General features: G+C 44.1%; 1 protein-coding gene across 4 annotated transcripts in view; it reads right to left on the bottom strand.

Annotated features, from left to right (window-relative positions):
- Positions 1 to 18,092, bottom strand: part of ANKRD44 (ankyrin repeat domain 44) — a 331,247-nt gene extending 313,155 nt beyond the window's left edge. For all 4 annotated transcript variants that reach the window (XM_082630931.1, XM_082630933.1, XM_082630932.1 and 1 more), the window contains exon 1: positions 17,925 to 18,092. In XM_082630931.1, the coding sequence (XP_082487057.1) occupies positions 17,925 to 17,951 (27 nt within the window). In that variant the 5' untranslated portion in view covers positions 17,952 to 18,092. The remainder of the gene's footprint in view (positions 1 to 17,924) is intronic.
- Between the last annotated feature and the right edge of the window lie 2,296 nt (positions 18,093 to 20,388).

Genomic DNA, 20,388 nt, shown 5'->3' with positions numbered 1-20,388 from the left:
AGGCATCGGTTCAGGAGACCTGCTGCTGCTTTTTTCACACATCTCTCCTGGGGATCTTTCTTCTCCTACATGACAAAAGGTAGACTTACCTCTCCCCCATTCTGATTCTGACCAAGGGAACTGCCCACAAGGTGTTAAACGTGCTGGTGCCCAAGAAAGGGCACATTCAAAATACTACAGGTCAGGAGAACTTCCTTTAAAGAACGTCCGTATCATCCCAGCAGTAAGTTACGTTCTCCACAAATACTCAAACTAATTTAAAACAAGAAAGCAAGCCTCATACAGAGATTAAGAAAGGCATTTCAAACAAGAATGTCTTCTTTGCAGGTTTTGTTAATAATTTACCAAACTTTGTACTATATTGATATTTACGTTTTGACAAATTGTTAATAATTATTATACAGATAAACTCAATCCAGAAATTTATATAATTCTTACCACCTTAGGATCATATTTTTATTGCAAAGTATCATTGGATAAACAGGGTTTTTAACGTATTCCACTTGGGTAAAATTCTGTGTGAGGAAGTAAAATGAAAGTATGAATTCAAGGAGAAAAAAGAACAATGTAAAAGTTCCTTCTATTAAAGAACTGCTTGCTCAGGTATTTTTAAGTGATGATGGGACATATCAAATCACAACAGTGTTTAAATTCCATTCAATACATTTTAAACAGTGATATAACATTTTTATTTTAAAAGTCAATATTTACATTATGCCAGTAATCACATCCTTTGTATCTTTCTAACTTTATGATGAAAACCTTAAAAATGTGCAAGGGAATACATAGTTGTAAAAATGTTTCAGAGGTAAAAGTTGAGGATAAAAAATGTTGCAAAGCTGTTCCTGAGCATCATTAGATGGCCCGGCTTGGCCCTCCCTTTGGTCCACCCAGGATCAATGGTGGGAATCATATTCTGCCTCCTTTGGGCCCATATAAGCTTGGTACCAAGCACCCACATTAACAGTGACTTCCTGTGCAAGTCTTTATTTTATTTTATTTATTTATTTTGGCTGTGTCGGGTCTTCATTCCCACGTGTGGGCTTTCTCTAGTTGCCGCGAGCGGGGGCTACTCTTCGTTGCAGGACGCAGGCTTCTCATTGCGGTGGCTTCTCTTGTTGCGGAGCCCAGGCTCTAGGGGCACGGGCTTCAGTAGTTGTGGCTCGCGGGCTCTAGAGCGCAGGCTCAGTAGCTGTGGCACACGGGCTTAGCTGCTCCGTGGCATGTGGGATCTTCCCGGACCAGGGCTCGAACCTGTGTCCCTTGCACTGGCAAGCGGATTCTTAACCACTGCGCCACCAGGGAAGTCCCTGTGCAAGTCTTTAAAGACCTGTCTCAGTTAAAGCCCATCTAAAATCTTGTAACTATAAAAAAATGATAACCGAACATTTCCTCCTGTGCTATTTCCTTGACTGGGGGTGAGGGAGGCTGATTCAGATCTGCTCTTGTCATGACACAATGAGCTATCGGTCACACAATTCTTGATTATACATATTTAACAGAGAACCAAGAAAAAAAATCCACCAAAAAACTTGACAATATTTTCCACCACCAATCCTTTTACTAGGGCTATTTATATAACAAAATATTAATCATGTCCTGACCTTTCTGGCTTCATTTCAATGATTTCAGGAAGAGGAAAGAAAGTAAATATTAAGGAACTGGGAAGGATGGTGGGGAAGGAGAAAACACAGCAGCAGAAACTGGCACTGGATCATTCATTCATTCAGTTAGTAGTTACTGATAACCTACTATCAGGTTCACCAGAGCCCTGCATACTAAAAAGTGGGCGTGCAAACACTTCCCCCCCTCCAAGTGAAGAGTAAACGAACGGCTTAACTCCCACCTTCCCAAGCCACACACTAATCAAGGAGCTAAACATGGCTTAAAATCAGAAGTGAGAGGCTCAACCAAGAAACTCGCCCCTGTCCACGTAAGAAGGAAAATGAAAGTACTCGTTAACTACATCTGCATTTAGACACATCTAGAGATTAAGCAGTTCTGTGACAAACATTCCCTTCAGATGGCAATTTCAGATACTTCTCAGGAAATTCGAAAAAAGAAAACAAAGCACACTGTGGAGGTATTCTGGGGGTCAGGGCGTGGGAAAGCCTTAGTATTTCAGCACTTTTCCCAGTTACGAGTGTTTTCAAACAAGGATGAAGTTCCACAGCCTTCTGTATATCACAAGGTTCTTAACCCAAAGGGGAACCATGAGGCAATATCCTTTCGGCCCTGTATACAAGGGGCTCCCTCTTCTAGACCAACTGAAAACTGGGTGATCCAGTTCTAATCTGGATAACACAGGCAACATGACACTAGAACCACATAATAATTACCAGGCAGCAGACTTCAGTATTCTATCCTGGGGTGTTTATGCAGTGTTTCAAGCTGTATCCTAAATATAATGACACACGTTTTTACAAGTGCTGTTTAAGAACAGGACAGGCAAATGAAATGCACCTCAGACTGAGCCAGAGGAAAAACAAGAGCTCTAGCCCGACTGAGAGTCAGCAAGCCCAGGAACAGCCTCTGGCCTCGGTTTCTCCCTCTGAAAAATGGGGATTCTCGTGTTCGCCTCCTGTCTCCCCCAGAGGATTTATAATATTGTTCAGAAAATGCTGGAGGTCTTCGGGTACTTTAGGTACGAAGTCACTGTCAATGTTTTCTGAAGTTATACACTACAAGAATTTCTTTACAAATCTTTATCAGCAAGTCCCTTCAGTCTTAATTCTTTCTCTCTGTAGGCTCAGAAGAGAAAAATGAAGCTAACTTTTAGAAGAAAGATGACACGTGTTGACTGACTTCCCTTTTGCCCCTCACTAACCAGTTCAAGGTACCCATCTTCTCCCGAGATCGAAAGGAACTCCCGGCCTAGGAGGAGTTTTAGAATAACTCAAGTGACTCTGGAAGCTCAAGAGTGGGAGGCAAATCCTCTTTACAATTATAATGACATGAACACTAGAAACCACACACACACACACACACACACACACACACGCACACACTCACCCAAACTCATAACTCACACAGAAATGACCAGACTTAGCTTCAGAGAGAACTTCCTAGAATAAGGAGAAACATTAGATAAGTAGATACTATTGATATTTATTTCTTAAGTTTATGATTTCCATGTATAATAATTAAGTGTATCTTTTAAATGTATTTAATTGTTTAAATTGGCTTTGCATAAAAATTAAAACCATTTTCATCCCCACAGTAATCTGGAGTCCCTACTCAAAGAAACTAAAAATAGCATTTTCATCACACAATGGGAAATAGAAAATCTTAAGATTTCTGTTTCACTCTCAAATATAAGCGGTAAACATAGCACAGGGAGATCAGCTCCATGCTTTGTGACCACCTAGAGGGGTGGGATAGGGAGGGTGGGAGGGAGATGCAAGAGGGAGGAGATATGGGGATACATGTACATGTATAGCTGATTCACTTTGTTATAAAGCAGAAACTAACACACCATTGTAAAGCAATTATACTCCAATAAAGATGTTAAAAAAAAGAAGAAAAAAATATATTTTTATAAGTGGTAAAGCTCTCCTCTCCCGTCTCAGCTCCTTGAGAGCATCAAAAGTACATTTTAGGGCCTCCCTGGTGGCGCAGTGGTTGAGAGTCCGCCTGCCGATGCGGGGGATGCGGGTTCGTGCCCCGGTCTGGGAGGATCCCATATGCCGCGGAGCGGCTGGGCCCGTGAGCCATGGCCGCTGGGCCTGCGCGTCCGGAGCCTGTGCTCCGCAACGGGGGAGGCCACAACAGTGAGAGGCCCGCATACCGCAAAAAAAAAAAAAAAAAAAAAAAAAAAAAGTACATTTTAACTGTTTCTGAGTCCACATCTGGAGTTTAAAAATCCAGTCTAAAAGGCAAATGATTTAAAATATAAACTTATGGCTTCCTTTTCTACAGTGATTCCTAGAGGGAGAAAAAAAAAGTCTGAGTACAAACAAAATATTGTTTTAAAGAGGATTTTTTTTTAATTAAAAGCATACCAAGAAAGCTAACTAAGCTTCTACTTTCTCCTGGAGAAAATAATAAAGGCAAGACTCTCCTATCTTAATCTAATTAAGTCTAGATCAAAGTTCAGTGTAGGTAATACTAAGGCTGTAAGAAGGTAGCACTCAATTTCTGAAGAGTACGGTCCCAAGTGTGTACTCAGGTTAGAGCAGGGGATGGCACACTTTCTGCAAAAAGCCAGAGAGTAAATATTTTCAACGTTGCGGGCCATATAGGTTCTGTCACAAGGACTCCTCTCCGCTCTCAGGGCCCGAAAGCAGCCACAGACAGTACATAAACAAATGAGGGAGGCCGTGTTCTGTTTTATTTATGGACACTGAAATTTGAATGTCATATAATTTTTATGTGTGTCAAAATATTATTCTTTTGATCTCTTTCAACCATTTAAAAATGTAAAAACTATTCTTGGCTCACAAGCCATGTAAACAGGTGGCGGGCTGGATCTGACCTGTGCACAGTGAGTGACCTGCCAGCCTCTGGGTCAAAGTCATAGAAGAGTGGAGTGGCAGCTGGCTCACCTAAGCCAACGTCCTCATCACTTAGAGGAAACTGAGGCCCAGAGAGGTGTGATGACTGCCAGGGTCTCCCGGCCAATTCACGGGAGAAATGGAGCTGAGAATTAGATCTCTGGAAAGGATCATTGAAAAGGTACGGCAGTGATGAAGAAATGTCCTTGAGTTCAATTCACATGGACGGGCCGTGGGTGCTTAACACCAGAGACGTCACAGGAAACTAGTCACCAGTCATAGGAGCCTTCAGTACCTGCCTGCCCACTATGTAAAACAATTTATCATCTGCCGGCCACTGCACCAATTCTGAGGGCTCTATATATCAGCATCAAGGACCCAAAGGATGAGCCAGATACCCATCAGCCTGATTCTTTCCACTCTTCTGGGTACATAGCTCTGCTCATTTCTTCTGCAGCCTAAGTAACAACCTCCACTCTGGTTTTTCTGATTCTAGAACTCCAAGAAATAAGGGTCAAAGTGGCTGAAGAGCAGAGATCGATGTGAAAAATTATTTCAAAGAACAGAGAGCGCAGGGACGACCAACTCAGGCTATGTTCAACAGCATCTCCAACATTCACCTCAGAAAGCAACATGCTCAGCCTCCCTCCCATTCCTACTTCCTTCCTTCTTTGTTTAAAATATGCTTCTCTCCTATTTTTCTGTCTTTAATCTACTCTTTTTCTCATTTTCTTTTTCCCGTGACCCTTTTTATTTTGTCCTACACCTTCACCGGGTATAAACTCAAACTGAAATACACTTTAAAATTAATATACACGCATGTATCCAATGATGTTTAACTTACCTCCTCTCTAAATAGCATTCTGTAGTTTTAAGAGAAAAAGGACTCTAAATTAAAGTGACTTTTTACCCAGGATCTGTCATCTGACTTTTTTAACCACATTTTTTTTTCAGAGAAATTTAGGGTTTTCTATCCTGTTATGTATTCATTCAAGGCTTGAAGTTTTACACCGATGTTTTTCAGAAATTACACCATGATTTTTTTTTATCGACATTGCTCTATCAACTATTTTGTTCTTACTTCCTCAAAAAGACACCATTATATACTTCTGCGAAGAGGAAATGGCATTCTTATAAGTAATTTTCAGTTCTTTTTGACAACTTAAATCAAGAATGACTGCAAATGCCTCAGAATTTTTTCAACGCACAGTTATTCTCCTATCTAAACATAAGATTCTTCAGTCAAATAAACTAAGCCAATTGATTTGTTTAAAATGAAATGAAAGAAAAATACACCTCTTAAAGTTGTAGGGGGACCAAAATGCTACAATTCAAACCTACAGATGGAAATTTCACACAAAAATAAAACAAACACACACTCTCTATCAATGTTGTTTAAGTTAGAGAGAAGGAAGACCAGACGAATGGGCATAAACTTAAAACAAAACATAATTAAAATCATATTCTTATAGAGCTGAAATTAATCCTAGAGAGCTAGTCTCTTTAGTTTGACAAATGAGGAACCAACTAGAGATTCAAAGACTATTTATTGAGTTCCTACCGTGAGCCACTTGCTGGACAAAGACTTTTCCCACCTGATTATCACAACTTTCCCATCAAGCAAGTATTATTATACCCATTTTATAATTGAGAAAAGTTGTGTCACAGGAAGAATGACACAGCTAGTTAGGAGAAGAGATGTGCTTATAGCCTAGGTCTCCAGACATCAATTCAGTGTTCTCTTAACTATGCCACTCCCATGTAATATTTTTGGAAACTGTTCACCGAGATGCCACAATATTTTAAAACATTACGAACACAGTAATAGAGTACCCTAGAACCCTGACATAAGACTCTTTGCTAAAGAGCAGAGCTTCTCAAAACAAGATTGTGCCTTCTTGGCTGCTAAGAAATGGAGCATTAGCAACTAAATGTTACACTCGCCTCAGAGGCCCCAAGACATAATTGTACTGAGGCTCCAAGGCACCTAAAACCCTATTCACTTGGCTTCTAAATAACTTATGACACTATCGTTTACTCAAGTTGCAGTTGGCCAATTCTCAAGCTTACAGTCTATTCTGAAATCTGGACTCCATTAAGAAGGATGTGGAAAGATTTTCACACTTGTAGGAATAAACGAAGATATTTCAGCATGCGTAAAGCAACACTGAAATCCCTGGGGCAACGACCAACACCCACTTCCTGTTCAGGTAAGAAGAGAGGGGAGAAGGCAGGGTCATTAAAATTGAGACCTTATAACTGCTTGCTGTTTTTAAAAAGTAGCCGGGTTAGATAGAAACAGGGTTAAAAAGTTAATATAACAAAATGACTTTTTGGCAACTCTAATATCTGAATTCCCCTGGAAAAACCTCACCCTGAAATATTTCACAAGGACAGCCAAGTCCAGGTCTTCCTTACACACACAAGATGTGATTTTTAAGGCAGACACTCAAATATATGACTGGAGTCATGAGTGCCGCTTAGACTAAGTCAATAGGCGGGTGAACCTCACAACTAATTCAGAAGCATATTTCTTTAGGCAACAGAGCTAGCAGAATTGTGTGCTTTTCTGACAATCAGTCAAAAAGGATTCTAAAAACTCTACTGAAGATATTCTGTCAAGTGAGAGTGAAGGGCTTGGAGGAGAACAAAAGGAGCAGGAAGAAGTAAAAAGAAAGAGAAACAGTTTCCAGAAAAGAGTGAGTCAACTAAAATATTTCAGTGCCCTGGACAAATGCTAAGGTTCCGTGGGGTTTTTTTCTTGTTTTGTAAGATAAGGATTCTCTTTTTAAACATAATCACGATACTATATTCATACTTTAAGTCATCAAATAGCCAGTCAGCATCCAAATTTCTCCAACTGTCTCTCAGAAGTGTGTTTTTTAAGTTTGTTTGCATCAGAATCCAATTAGTCTTAATTCTCATTTAACCTACATATTTCCCCTCCATCTTTTTTTCTTGCAATGTTTTTTAAAGAAATGGGATCTTGTTATTGTAGAATCCCCACAGTCTCTATTTTTTTAAGTAATTTTTTTAATTAAAAAAATGTGTTCGGTTAAAAACAGGCCATCTCTAGACCTACTACATTTTTCCACCAATGTCCTGCACCATGAAGACCATCCAGCCTCTTTCAATGAAGTCCATGCTACTCCAGGATACATGTTTGTCCACAAAATGTTGCCATGACAAATAATATATGCAACATTCTATTCAAGCAGAGGGTGTCATGGAGACAAGAAACCACAGGTAACACCTTACCTTATGGTTTAATACTTTTTGGAACAAGGTGGGGTACATGTTAGTTTTTAAAAGTTCATGCCTAAGCAACAAATGGGAATAATGAGTTCTGTCCAGATACAAACTCATTAATTTAGGTCTCCAGGAGAGGACACGTAGTACCTATCAGAAGAACTCAAGTGAGAAAGATTTGTTAATATACAAACACCTCTCCCACCAAGTTTGCATGTTAACTATTTCTTCCTTTTGCTCTTCTGCCTTCCTAGCATGAACCCTATGCTTCAGTAAATTCACAGTCCTCAGGTTACCCCGACAGGTACCTGGCACGTCACTCATCTGGGATACCTTCCACTCCCATCTGCTGCCTAAACCATTCCTTTCCTCAAGGACCAGTTGGGCTCCCTCCAGCTCCCTGAAGCCTTTCTTAATAACTCTGCCCATCTCTGGACTCCTGTAGTCCCTAATCAGTACCCCAAAATACAGTCTAAACCTGTGCTATAGCTGGTTTGAGAGCTGTTTCATATACCACATGTATTCAAGAAAGATTTGAGGTGGGCCTTCCACCTACAAGGCATTCAGTCATCTCTAACAAAACCATGACCTCCACAGGGAAAAGGGTCTCTTGTGATGCTACACCTATGTCAGGAGTCCAGAAGCACAATGGCTAAGAATGTGCACCTTGGAGTCAAGCTTGCCCAGGTGTGAACCCGAGTCATGTGACCCTGAATAATTACTTAATCTCTCAGTTCTCATTTGCATCATCTGTAAAATGGAATAATAGCCACTCCCTTCACAGGTATGTTGTTAGGATCAAATCACATAAAGCGTGAGTATTATCTTGTCTCCTTATTACCAATTCTCTGTCTGGTCTCTATTTTATTGGACCTAGTCTTACCTGTTCTTATGCTTTGTGGAAAGAAGGGGAGTGGAGGACTCCAGCTGAGTCACTGCCATGGAGATGGAGCTCATTAAACACCCCTTGATTGCTTGAATGCACAGAAGATCCACTTTGCCATGGGTGTGTGTCCCTTCCCAACATATTTAGGGTCCCTTTTCCTAGTGTCACCCTGATACCTCCCCTGTAAAGAAATGGAACTTGCTCAGAGCTAAATACAATGTTAACCCATCTCCATCCCAATTTAAAAAGAGAGGAAACAACCGAAAAAAAAAAAAAAAAAAAAAAAGACCAAAAGTGATCTTTTATCTTCTGATGGGGCCAAAAATTTACTCTGAATTTTGTTTGAATGGAAACTCAATATCCCAGTGTACAGACAGAAGCTCTGTTTACAGAAGTTTTTCCAAATTTTTTTCTTTGAGCACCTCGTAAGTAAAAACATTTGAACACATACAAATATATACACATACATACATATTTATTTCATTCACTTAACAAATATTTACTGAGCCTTCACTATGTGCCTTACACTGCTCTAAGTGCTGAAGATACAGAAGGAAATGAAAAAAATATATATCTTTGCCCTGTTACTTGTGGCTCTCCTACACGTAAGTTTTTATTTTAAAAAAATATGGATATATTATATATATATAACATATGGTATAAAGGATATGTACCATGGAGAAAAGAAAGAAACAGTGGCAAGAAGTGTGTGGAGTGGGCATTTTAACTAGAGCAGCCAGAAAAGAATTCACCAAGAAGGTAATATTCAAGCAAAGATCTGAGAGAGGTGAGGGTGGGCCATGCAGATACCTGGGGAAGATTCCTGCTTCACAGAAAGCAGGAAGCTCGGGGCCTGAGGCAGGAGTGCACCTGGCACATTCACTGAATAGTGAGGAGGCTGCTGTGCTGGAGCCAAGGAGCCAGGGAGAGACTGGAAGAGACACGCTGGACAGGTGAGTGGCAGGACTGGGTGGAGAGGGCCCGGGGCACCACTGTATGATGTTAGCTGCATGATCTGAGAGCCATCACCCTGACAGCTACCCTGACATCACCCTGAATAGAGTGCAAGGGCCAAGGCTGGATGGGGAAGACCAGTCAGAAGTGCACTGCAATAATCTAAGTTGTGGTTTGGCCAAGGTGGCTAAAAGTGGAAAGTAGAGCTAAGAGGGTTTTATAGTACTAGCATATAATATACATTAAAAGTACACACAAACAAAATTTTTAAGGTATTTTTTAAAGAAATATTCTAATATTTTCTTTCTCAAAATCAATAAGGCATCCTGTTCACCCCTGGAGTAGAGGTGCCCCCGTCCTCTTTTGGAGGCCATTGTTCAACAAAAATTGGTTGGCTGATTTGTATCACGTGACCTGAATTTCTGCCTGGCTTTCTGCTGTGACACTTGTCCTGTGCTCACTTCCTATCTTCTTCTTCATCCTGCCAGTCTTAGATACCAAAACAAGTTTCCTCCACAGACAGAGTGTATCTACACATGTTGATCTCATGCAAGAAATCCCTCCTTGTGAAAGTTTATGGTCTTTGGGTCCACTGCACCCAATATCTGGGGCCAATGGTGGGGAAACAGACTTGTCAGACCCAGATATTATTGTGGAGTTCAATCAAACAGGATTAAGGAGAGAACCCAGGCTGCTGTTCGCTAAAGCAGCCCCTCTGAGGAAGGCTCCAGTGGGCCCCAGCTCACCACAGCTCTCAACAGACAAACATGGGGTCTGAAAGTTTGCTCCCCTTGCCCTGCAAGATGCTCAAGGGAGTCTCAAAAGGCCACACTGAGAAAGGCCCCAGGGCTTCTGTGTCCCCAAAACCAAGCTCCTGGAGACACTAGAAGATGGCATTTTGGGGGAAAGGACCCCTGACTCAGGCAGAACTGTGGGTGCTGCAGGGAAAATCAGAAGTTCATGGAAGGCAGATACCTTTTGAAACCAGATTCCAAGAGTTGAGAAGAGGCTGACATTGAAATACCTGGGGTGTTCTCTTAGAACGTTAGGATGCTGAAAGAATTTAGAGGACTCTCCACCCGCCCACTCCCATTTCACAAAGAAACTAAGGCCACGACCTGCCCAAAGCAACACAACTATTAGAGAAAGAACCATGAGTAGAATCCGGATCTTCGGATTCCCGATCAAGTGTTATTTTAAAAATAAGTGAAAGCAAAACTGAAGCAATTTAACATGGAACTCTTTAGAAACAGGTTAGAACTGTGATTAAATGTTGTGTGTCTCGGCCTCAGATGTTTCTGTACACCTTTAATTTTAGAAGGAGTTGGTTGGGGTCGGGGTGGGGGGCTCCCTTGGGGCAAAATGGCCTCTTGGCATTGAAGATACCTTAGAAAGTTACATGGCGGTGCTTATGACTCATGAGGATGTGTTTGAGGGGATGAGAGACAAATGAAAACCAAGAAACACAAGCGAACCTTGGCTTAGTGAAGCCTGAAATGGCCCAAAGATGGACTACATGCTTCTTTTCTTTGCTTGGCCCAATTAATAGAGTACTAGACAGATTTTCAGTTTTCAAAAGGAGAGACAAGTGAAAGGATCCTTAAAAGTTATGAATATCATCATAAAAAATTAGAGTCATGAATCATTCATTTCAACCTCTTGGGCGACCAACTCTTTCAGAAGCATCAACATTGATAAGAGAAAATACCTGCTCTACTAACTTTCCGACAGCAGAGCAGAGGGCGAAGATGATGTTGGCAAAAGGGTAGTAAAGGAATAATCAATAAAATGGATAATCTATAAAATGAAGAATCTTAGATAATCTTGGGTTATCTATAAAATGAAAGCAGGGGACAGGGCAGGAATCAGTTCCTGAATGACTGACGTCGGTTAAAACTCTCTTCTGGAGCCAGAAATTAACTGTTTGACTTCGTTACCTGGGGAGCTCAGTTAGAGCTCATCTGCAAACACACCCTCCTCAGCCACTACACCCATGCAGGGGTGAGTCACAGAGGGAAAGAGTGGAGCCCAGGCACTGGAAAGGCGCCCAGTCCAACCTCTTCATTTTACAAAGAGGAGCCTGAGGCCCACAGAGGGTAATCTGACTGGCCAAGGGTTGGCTAAGACACTATATATGCTACCTCTCCTTTATCTTATACCCACAGCAAACACTGATTATCAATCGTCACATTTCCCCCCATCTCTGGCTGCAAGAGCCACAGTGCTTCTGACATATTGGTCCTGCAACCCCTGACCAACTGGTCAGAGCTGATGTGTGAGAAAAGCCAATTTCCAACTCGGGCCTTGCATAAGGTCATAAAAGTCTTTATCATACCAGCTCCCGTGTCAATCTGACTGGAAAGACAGTGACTAGTCTACTAGCCAAATTAGTTCACTATTACTGTCACTTCAATACTGAAGTGAGCAAACATAGTTTATGTGGTGTGACCTTGTGTCCTGACTCACACCTGTTTCCTCAATGTGATATTTAATGGTCCCCCCTATCATCCTCAAAGGTGTCCCAGTTTGGATTAACACGATATGGTCATCCAAATTCTATGTTACTCCTAATCACCTACAAACACTTATAAATGTTTGTTTTTTGAGTACACAGTGTGTCAGGAAAAGAACCACTGACCCAGTCACCAGTAGTTTTGCAAGACACTTTCAGATAATACTAAACCCAAATAATCTTTGAAAGGGCCTCAGGGACCACTACTCTCACCAACTTCTTTTATATATTGAGCGTCAATACGGAATTTTCCTTGGAATAAAAACAAAAAGGAGAGCCATAGCTTATGCAATTTTGGAAACCACAGGATTATCAGATCTCTGTAGCCCCTGCCTATTTATAAATTATTTCATGTTATAGTTTCACCTATAAAAATTCACATGGGACTTCCCTGGTGGCGCAGTGGTTAAGAATCCGCCTGCCAATGCAGGGGACACAGGTTCGAGCCCTGGTCCAGGAAGATCCCACATGCCACAGAGCAACTAAGCCCGTGCGCCACAACTACTGAGCCTGTGCTCTAGAGCCCGCGAGCCACAACTGCTGAGCCCGAGTGCCACAACTACTGAAGCCCACGCACCTAGAGCCTGTGTTACTGCAACAAAGAGAAGCCACTGCAACGAGAAGCCTGTGCACTGCAACGAAGAGTAGCCCCCGCTTGCCGCAACTAGAGAAAGCTCGCGCGCAACAAAGACCCAGTGCAGCCAAGAGTAAATTTAAATAAGTAATTGCTTGTAACACAACACTGTAAATATTTACAATACTGTAAATACTCCAATAAAAATTTTTTTAATTCACATTATACTGTTGAAATAGAAATCTTTTTAAAGAATGTTTCAGGCCTATTTCTGGCACAAAAAAGTGTGCCTTTCTGAATTTATATTTACTCTCTGTTTAGAAGAAAAGAAGAAGTAAAAGTTGAAACCTTAAAAAAAAGTTTTCAATCAATCCAGGGCTAGACCTTGTGTACCACTGCTGGATTTACACTAAAGCAGCCGGTTTACTGAGAGGCATAAATTCAGTTTATTTGGAAAACCCATTGGTCTAGACATCATAGGTATCACGTTGATGCTCAAGAGAAAGATACCAATATCATCATGTGGAATGTTTAAAATTCTTACCTGGCTACCTAGACAGAAGCTAGAAGGAAATATATCAAGCTCTCAAGAGTAGCTCTCTCGGGCTTCCCTGGTGGCGCAGTGGTTGAGAGTCCGCCTGCCGATGCAGGGGACACAGGTTCGTGCCCCGGTCCGGGAAGATCCCACATGCCACGGAGTGCTGGGCTCGTGAGCCATGGCCGCTGGGCCTGTGCGTCCAGAGCCTGTGCTCCGCAACGGGAGAGGCCGCAACAGTGAGAGGCCCGCGTACCGAAAAAAAAAAAAAAAAAAAAAAAGAGTAGCTCTCTCTGAGTATAGAGACTTCAGACGGTTTTAACTGTTTTTGCTTGTCTAGTTTTCTGGTTTTTGTACAATGACCAGTTTGTTAATGACCAAGAAGAAAATCACCAAGCTACCAACCAACACATCATTCTCCAGAGTAGGGAGGTGAAAGGCAAATGGGATAAGCCAGGCACCAGTGTGGCAGGAGCAGAGGCCTCAGAGCAGCTCCTGACTCTGCCAGACCTGGTTCTGGCCCCCAAGCCGGGAGGAATGTGGGAGTGTGGCTCACCTGGAGCCTTCCAGGTAAATAAGAACAGGCATCCGTGAGTCCTACGGTGAACTGCCCTTTCAACTGTCGTAAGTATAGCTTTGTGGTTAGAGCCCCACCTGTGCAATCAGACTGCCAGGGTAGGACACTGCACTCCATCACTTACTGAGTGTGTGACCACGAATAAGTCAATTAGCCACTTTTTTCCTGTTTTCTCATCTGTAAAGTAAGAATCACACAACCACCTACCTCCTAGCATGGCTGTGAGGATTAAGACAGACGATTCATGGCAAGGGCCCAGCATAAAATAAGATCACAATAATGTAAGCCATTATTAGGTCTCTGCCATGAAACAACAGTCCTCAAGTGCCCTCCCCAAACCACGTGACTGCATCCCAAGACAACTAGAGAAGGGTCCAAAGAATAAAGCCTTTATTTTCCCTTCTTCTCTGCTGAAGTCAGAACTGGACGCAGAGTTTGCTGTAAGCCCCGTGCTGCCGGGAGCCCTGGAAGGACAAGTGCAGCCCGGTAAAATATGTAACGTGTCCCAAGACCCCACACTACGGGCCAGAAATGCTTCTTTCAAAGTTACAGGATTTCTCGTTTCTTGCCACTGCCACGGCTGCCAGCCACTGCCTTTGGCAAGGAGGTGGGTGACTCAAGTGTGAGCTACAGGACTTGGCAAGAGGACACCAAACCAAAAGGCCTCCAGGCAGGAAGCTCCAAAAAGGGCCCCCTGCAGAAAGAGTTTGTCTACAGGCAGCCCTCGAGATGGAGACGGCTTTCCACTGTCACTAGCAAATTCAGGAAGAAGAGTGAATATCTCAAAGGTCCAATAGCACTTACCATTCTGCTTCAGAACTTTGAAACACTTTTCTGGGGGGGCCAGGCTGAAGATATGACCACACTCTTAAAATCACTGCAGTGCCTTCACTATATGACATAAAGAACACCCCCCGCAGCCCTGCAAAGTTCAATATCAAATAAAATTGCAAAGAATTTCACATCTATCTTGAAACAAAATGTATTACATTTGGATGCAATGAAATTTTCTTTCCCAAACTTAAAATTACCTCACTTTACCAAAGATATAAATAAACCTCCCAACGTCCATCTATGAGGAAATAATTAATTATTAATGTTAATTACATAGGTAACTGTGTGCTGTGCTGTATAGGGTAATCAACTTGACCTGATTTGCCTAGAATGTCCTGGTTTTAGCACCAAAAGTCCCACATCCTCGAACACCCCTCAGTCCTTGGCAACCCAGGAGGACTGGTCCCCCTAATGCTGCAAGAAAATTGATGTGTGTTTTGTGAAGGGGAAAACAGAAGAGACAGTTAAAATGCAGAAGTACTCAATGCGAAGTTTGTTTGCAGCAATAGCTCCCAGTTCCTTTTCATAGTAAAAAAGAAAACAAAAAAACAAAAAAAAACACCACACTTGCCTCTCCCTTCCCCCTTTCTTTCTACTCTCCCAAAACAGAGTTAAGAAAAGGCATTTTCCTCCTCTTGCAAGATGGAGATGTCAGCACAGGACTGACTGTTGAGGTGTTGACCGTCATCGCCAGCAAGCTCCTGCACCCAGCTTCAGCAGGACCGGAAACGTCACCTGCTTTCATGTACACGTGAAACTTATGTGATGTTACAAATCAATGTTACCTCACTTTAAAAAATAACAAAACTCAAAAAAACAAACAAAACCAAAATAATAAAACAAACAACTAGTGATTCAGGTTATCAACAGCAAGAATGTGTCCTCAAACTAAAAATCCAAGAACCCTGGCAAAAATAAGATCCACCTTGCAAATAGGGTGTTAAACAGATGAGAGGGAATTAACAAGTGACTGCTTTACAAACAGCTGAGTGGAGACCTAGGCACTCTTCTTCAAACTCTAAGGCCCAGATTCAAAGCAGGTGGCCCCCTACTCACAATAGTGAAGCAAAGCTCCTGCAACAGGAGTTTAAGCAAAGGGTTTTTAAGCCTCTGGTGAGATTAAGAACCAACTTCTAAGAATTTAGTTTCAAACTGAAAGGTAAGACTATCTAAGGCAAGAAAGACCACACACTTCCTGGACCTAAAGGCTCGCAGAAACCATCACTGCTCACCACTCCACGGCACCCAGTCCACCTCCTCACCGGTTTTGCCCCAAGATAGGCCGGCAATTTTTAGATGCTCTTGAATCTTAGAGCTCCTTAGTTTCCCTTTATGCATCAGTAAATGGAACCAAATGAAGGTTATACAACTCTTTCTTTCCCCCCACAGTAACACTAGTTTGTTGGGGGAAGGGTTGGGATGTATTCAGAAACACTTTAAAAGAGAAACTATCTTTGAAAGTCCGACTGTGATAAGTCCTGGAGAATAACTTCCTTTTTTTCTAAGACCAAGTACACTCTTCACTAGTGTTGATCTGATTGAGGAGAGGATGCCTTCTTGTCAGCCTTTCAACACATCCAATGACAAGATGGAGGGAGGTGTCTCAACCCCTAGAAGAAAACACAGGAACCTGGAAGGCAGGAGCCAGGAGAGCATCTCTACCCTACAAGTCAACAGCTGGGTCCTTGAGGAAGACATGCTTCCCTTCTCTATACCTCAGTTTCTTCATTTAAAAAATCAAGGATCTGGGTGAAGATCATCTTTGGCATTCCTTCCAGCTCTAAAATTCTATGTAAAATTCCTTTGTGTATGTGAAAATGACAACGCCTATTAGAAGCATTTTTTGTACTTTGAAGATGAAGATTTAGGCATTAACAGAGAAATATAGGAACTTGCACTGGCAAAGATAACAAGACCAAGGCAGACTAAACTTGGAAGATTTAAAACAAGCAAATGTCTAACAGTTGTTAAGTATGTGACCAAAAGGTTGAAGGGAAGCCTAAACTAGTATCAACTTACAAGCACTCTTCAATGCTCTGGAACCAATGCGAACAAGTAGATTGATCACGATTACCAGCTGCTCCCCCTGCTAAATTTAACGATAACGTGAATTTTAATTCAGTGATCCCTCCCCCACACAAAAAGAAAATTTTAAAAGCCTGAAAATACTTATGGAAAGCAAAGCAAAACTTTGACTCTAAAGGCAGGAGAAAAATTATCGTGGTGACTGACTGCATTTAAGTCGCAGGAAGTTCTGGCTGGATACTGAGGACAGCGAGGCACGAGGCGCAACCCACTGGATAAGTATGAGATGTTTAACACCAAGGACTGGCATGTTTGACCGTGTGTGTCAAAGTCAAGACTGCCTTGCCGCCTACCAGGACCGCAAAACAATGTTCATTTCACTATCCATAAATAAATGGCAGAAGAAAAAAAAAAAGCAAGCTGTTTCCTTTTTTCGTAGGACGAGCTGCAGAGTTTTGTCATGCAACTTGGTTGGGCGCCTGAGTGTCAATGCCCTCAGAGCAGCGGAGTCCGCAAAGGTAGGGTGTTTCCATTCCACAGACCTGCAGTGAGGACTGTCAACCGAGCCAGCAAATAGCCGCACCTTTCCGAGCAAAGGACTCCAGAGTTACCCTGTGCGGTAGCCCACAGTCTGTGAGTGGAGCCCCAGGCCGGACTTAACTGCTCTTGGGAGAGCCGCGCCAGGGGCCCCCATCGCGCACCACGCACACACAGCCTCTGGGCTACTAAAGAGGAAGTCAGGATGTCATGTCAAAAGGGTAAAGACAGCCCGACCACACGAGAGCCGCGGTATGGGCCGGTCTCCGGCTTGGCTGGGGGTCTCTTGGTTTGTCCCAGGCTGCCATCCCTTCTCCCTCTCCATCCACGGTCCTCCTCCCGGCGGCGCGGACCAGCCTCCCCTCGGCCCACCCGGGCTGGCGGAGCCCACGCTGCGCAGCGCCACAGGAGCCGGAGGAGCACCTCGAGACTCCCCTCCCCCTGCCCAGCCCGGGCCCGCGGACAACGCACTCCCGCGCACCCCCGCACGCCAGAGGGAACCCCGCCGCCCCTTCCCCAGCCCCCGGGGCGCCCCGGCCGCCGAGCCGAGCGCGCAGTTCCGACGGCCCAGGGCGGGGACCGAGCCGGGGAGGAGAGCTGCAGCCGCCGGCTTTCGGAGCAGCCGGCGGCCGCACACACTCCTCCCCTTCTCCGCGAGTAAACAGCTCGCTGGCACGCTCCGCGCCGCGCCCCCATCCCCCCGCCGCGGCTCCGCGCCGCCCCGCGCGCCGGCGCCGCCGCCCCCTACCTGGTCGGTGAGTTTGAGCACTGCCATTCTTCCGCTCCTTGGCGCGCACACACATACAGGTCCCCGGCCCGCAGATGTCACCCCAGGAGCCGGGGAAGCGGAAGGGACTGCCAGGGGAAAGGAAAAAAATCTGGCTCCCGAATTTGACAGCCCTCCCCCTACTCCTCCTCCGCCGCCTCCTCCTCCTCCCGCCGAGAGGCTGACACTGGCTAGTAGGGTTTGCAGCCGAGCCCGCCCGCCTTTATACAGGAAGTACCGGCTGCTGCCAGCCGGGCCGCCACTGACATCACCGCGCGCTGCCTCGCTCGCCGCCTCGACGCCTGGGCCGACGCTGCCTCCTGCCGCCCGCGGCCGCGCCTCGCAGCCCACGACCCTCGGCGCCCGCCCCCGCCCCCGGCGCGCCGCCGTGGGGCCGGACTGCCGCCTGCTTCAGCACCTGCACTCTGCGCAGGGGTGAGCGGGACCGGGGCCCGCGGCCGCCCCCGCTGCCCCCACCCAGGGCGTGCACGGTTAGAGGCCCCTCTCCCGGGGGGCTGATCATGACCCCCCACCCTCGCCCTGTCTCACACAAACACCCACAAACACAACCTGACGAGCAAGCCCTGTGGACACACCCCAGGGGGCAAGAAAGGCTGCACCCACACGCAGCCAACTTTAACCCTGGAGATTGGATCACACGCCTTCCCCTAAACCTCTCCCCCTAATCCGGAATCAGACTGCGCAGCACTTCAATTTATCCCACCTGGGCCAGGGGCCACTATGCTGATGCTCTCTTTGTGTAATACGGGGAGGCCCCGACGCTAATTCTTTAGCGAGTGTTTGTCAAACATTTGGAGGGTGGGAACAAGGGCTCTGGCCCTCGCATCTTGTTCTCCAGCTACCTCCCAGTTGGACACGCGCAGAACCCCATCATTAAATTCAAACTTTGGGTGTTGATTTGGGGAGGAAGGAGGTGGACCGGAGTTACCAGAGAAGAAAAGAGGTCTTAAATTACCGCATTAATTGGGCTTTTGAGGATTTCCACCTGTTCTGACTCATTCATTACTACAAAATCCAGTTACCATGCTCTTCAACAGATAGAAGACCCAGCTGTCAAACAGCATGGGATACACACACAACGGTAATAGTCATAATCAGAGTAAAGTGTTAATACTTGTGGAATCTGAAGCAACGCACATTCATTCAACAACCATGTACTGAGTGCTGACTTTTACCAGATACTGGCTAGGCACAGTATGTAAAGGGGAGCATAAACATCCAAAATACCTAGTCTTAGGAGGTCTCTGACATAGTCATCACTAATGAATGTAATTACAGAATGAGATAAGGGATCACAGGGGGAAAATAATACTTGTGAAGGAATCCATGACAGAGGAATCAGGCCAGACTGGTAGGTGAGGATGGGCTTCCCTGAGAAAGTGACAAGAGTTGAGATTCTTCAGGAGAAAGGGTTAAGTGGGCAAGTGTATGGGGTGATGCTCCCAGGCAGCTCCACGTGCCCCTGGCATGCCATGGAACAAACCTACAGTTGAATGGCAAACCAAAACCACAGTATCTACCCTTCATTCACAAACCAAATGTGGACTCTTCCTCCCCACTTTCAGAGCCTCCCCAAAGAGTCTCTGTGAGAAAGGAGAGGAGGGATGGTAGCTTTTGCTTAGTATCCTCCCATTTATTATCTAACCATGGGCTTGGGATTCAGTCACACAGGCAAGGGGAACCAAGAAAGCACTCTCCTGGCTTCCACTCCACTATCCTCAGTGATGCACAGAGACAAAAAAAATTTCACTCCAAGGCCTCCCTCAAACACAAAATAGTTTGCTTTTGCTGCATCTATGAAGCAGTTCTTCAGTGCTGTTGTTGGTAGGTCTATTTATGAATATCATCCTGCATGGCTTTGTAAGTAACTGAACAGGACACTGACTTCTCTACCTAAATATAGCTGTCTTTCAGAAGAGTGATAACATATGATTTGATTTGGCAGATGTACTCAAGATCCACATGCTTCATCATGGGCATGCCTACAGGTAAGTTCTTGGAACCTGGTTTGAAAGGCGGAGCAAGCAGTTCTCAACCCTTTCAGACCCATCATCCCCTTTCATAACTAGTATTTTTAACACTCATTACTATGAAATGAAATTCATAGGTAATATTACCTACCTATGCAAATTTCCCTCCAAATCAATATAATGTCCTAATTGTATAATAAAGGAAAAATAAAAGGGAAGCAATTTATAATTAATGTGCATTTCAATAAGTAAATGCTATAGCACAACTCTATTGGAAGACAAATAGTAAGATGCTTACACCTGTATGTAGAACCATTGTGAATCAAAGAACTACAAATGCAATCCGACTTGAATGTTTTATTAGCAACTCACATATCAACATTGGTGTTGTCATTGGTGACATGATTTTGTGAAAGGTTGAATAGTTCCTGGTCAAGTTCCAAACAAAATAAAGA

Source organism: Mesoplodon mirus (assembly GCF_964341445.2).
Source record: "Mesoplodon mirus genome assembly, chromosome: 8".
Lineage (NCBI taxonomy): Eukaryota > Metazoa > Chordata > Mammalia > Artiodactyla > Ziphiidae > Mesoplodon > Mesoplodon mirus.
Note: the sequence above shows the minus strand (reverse complement) of the source record. Positions and strands in the feature narration are given on the sequence as shown.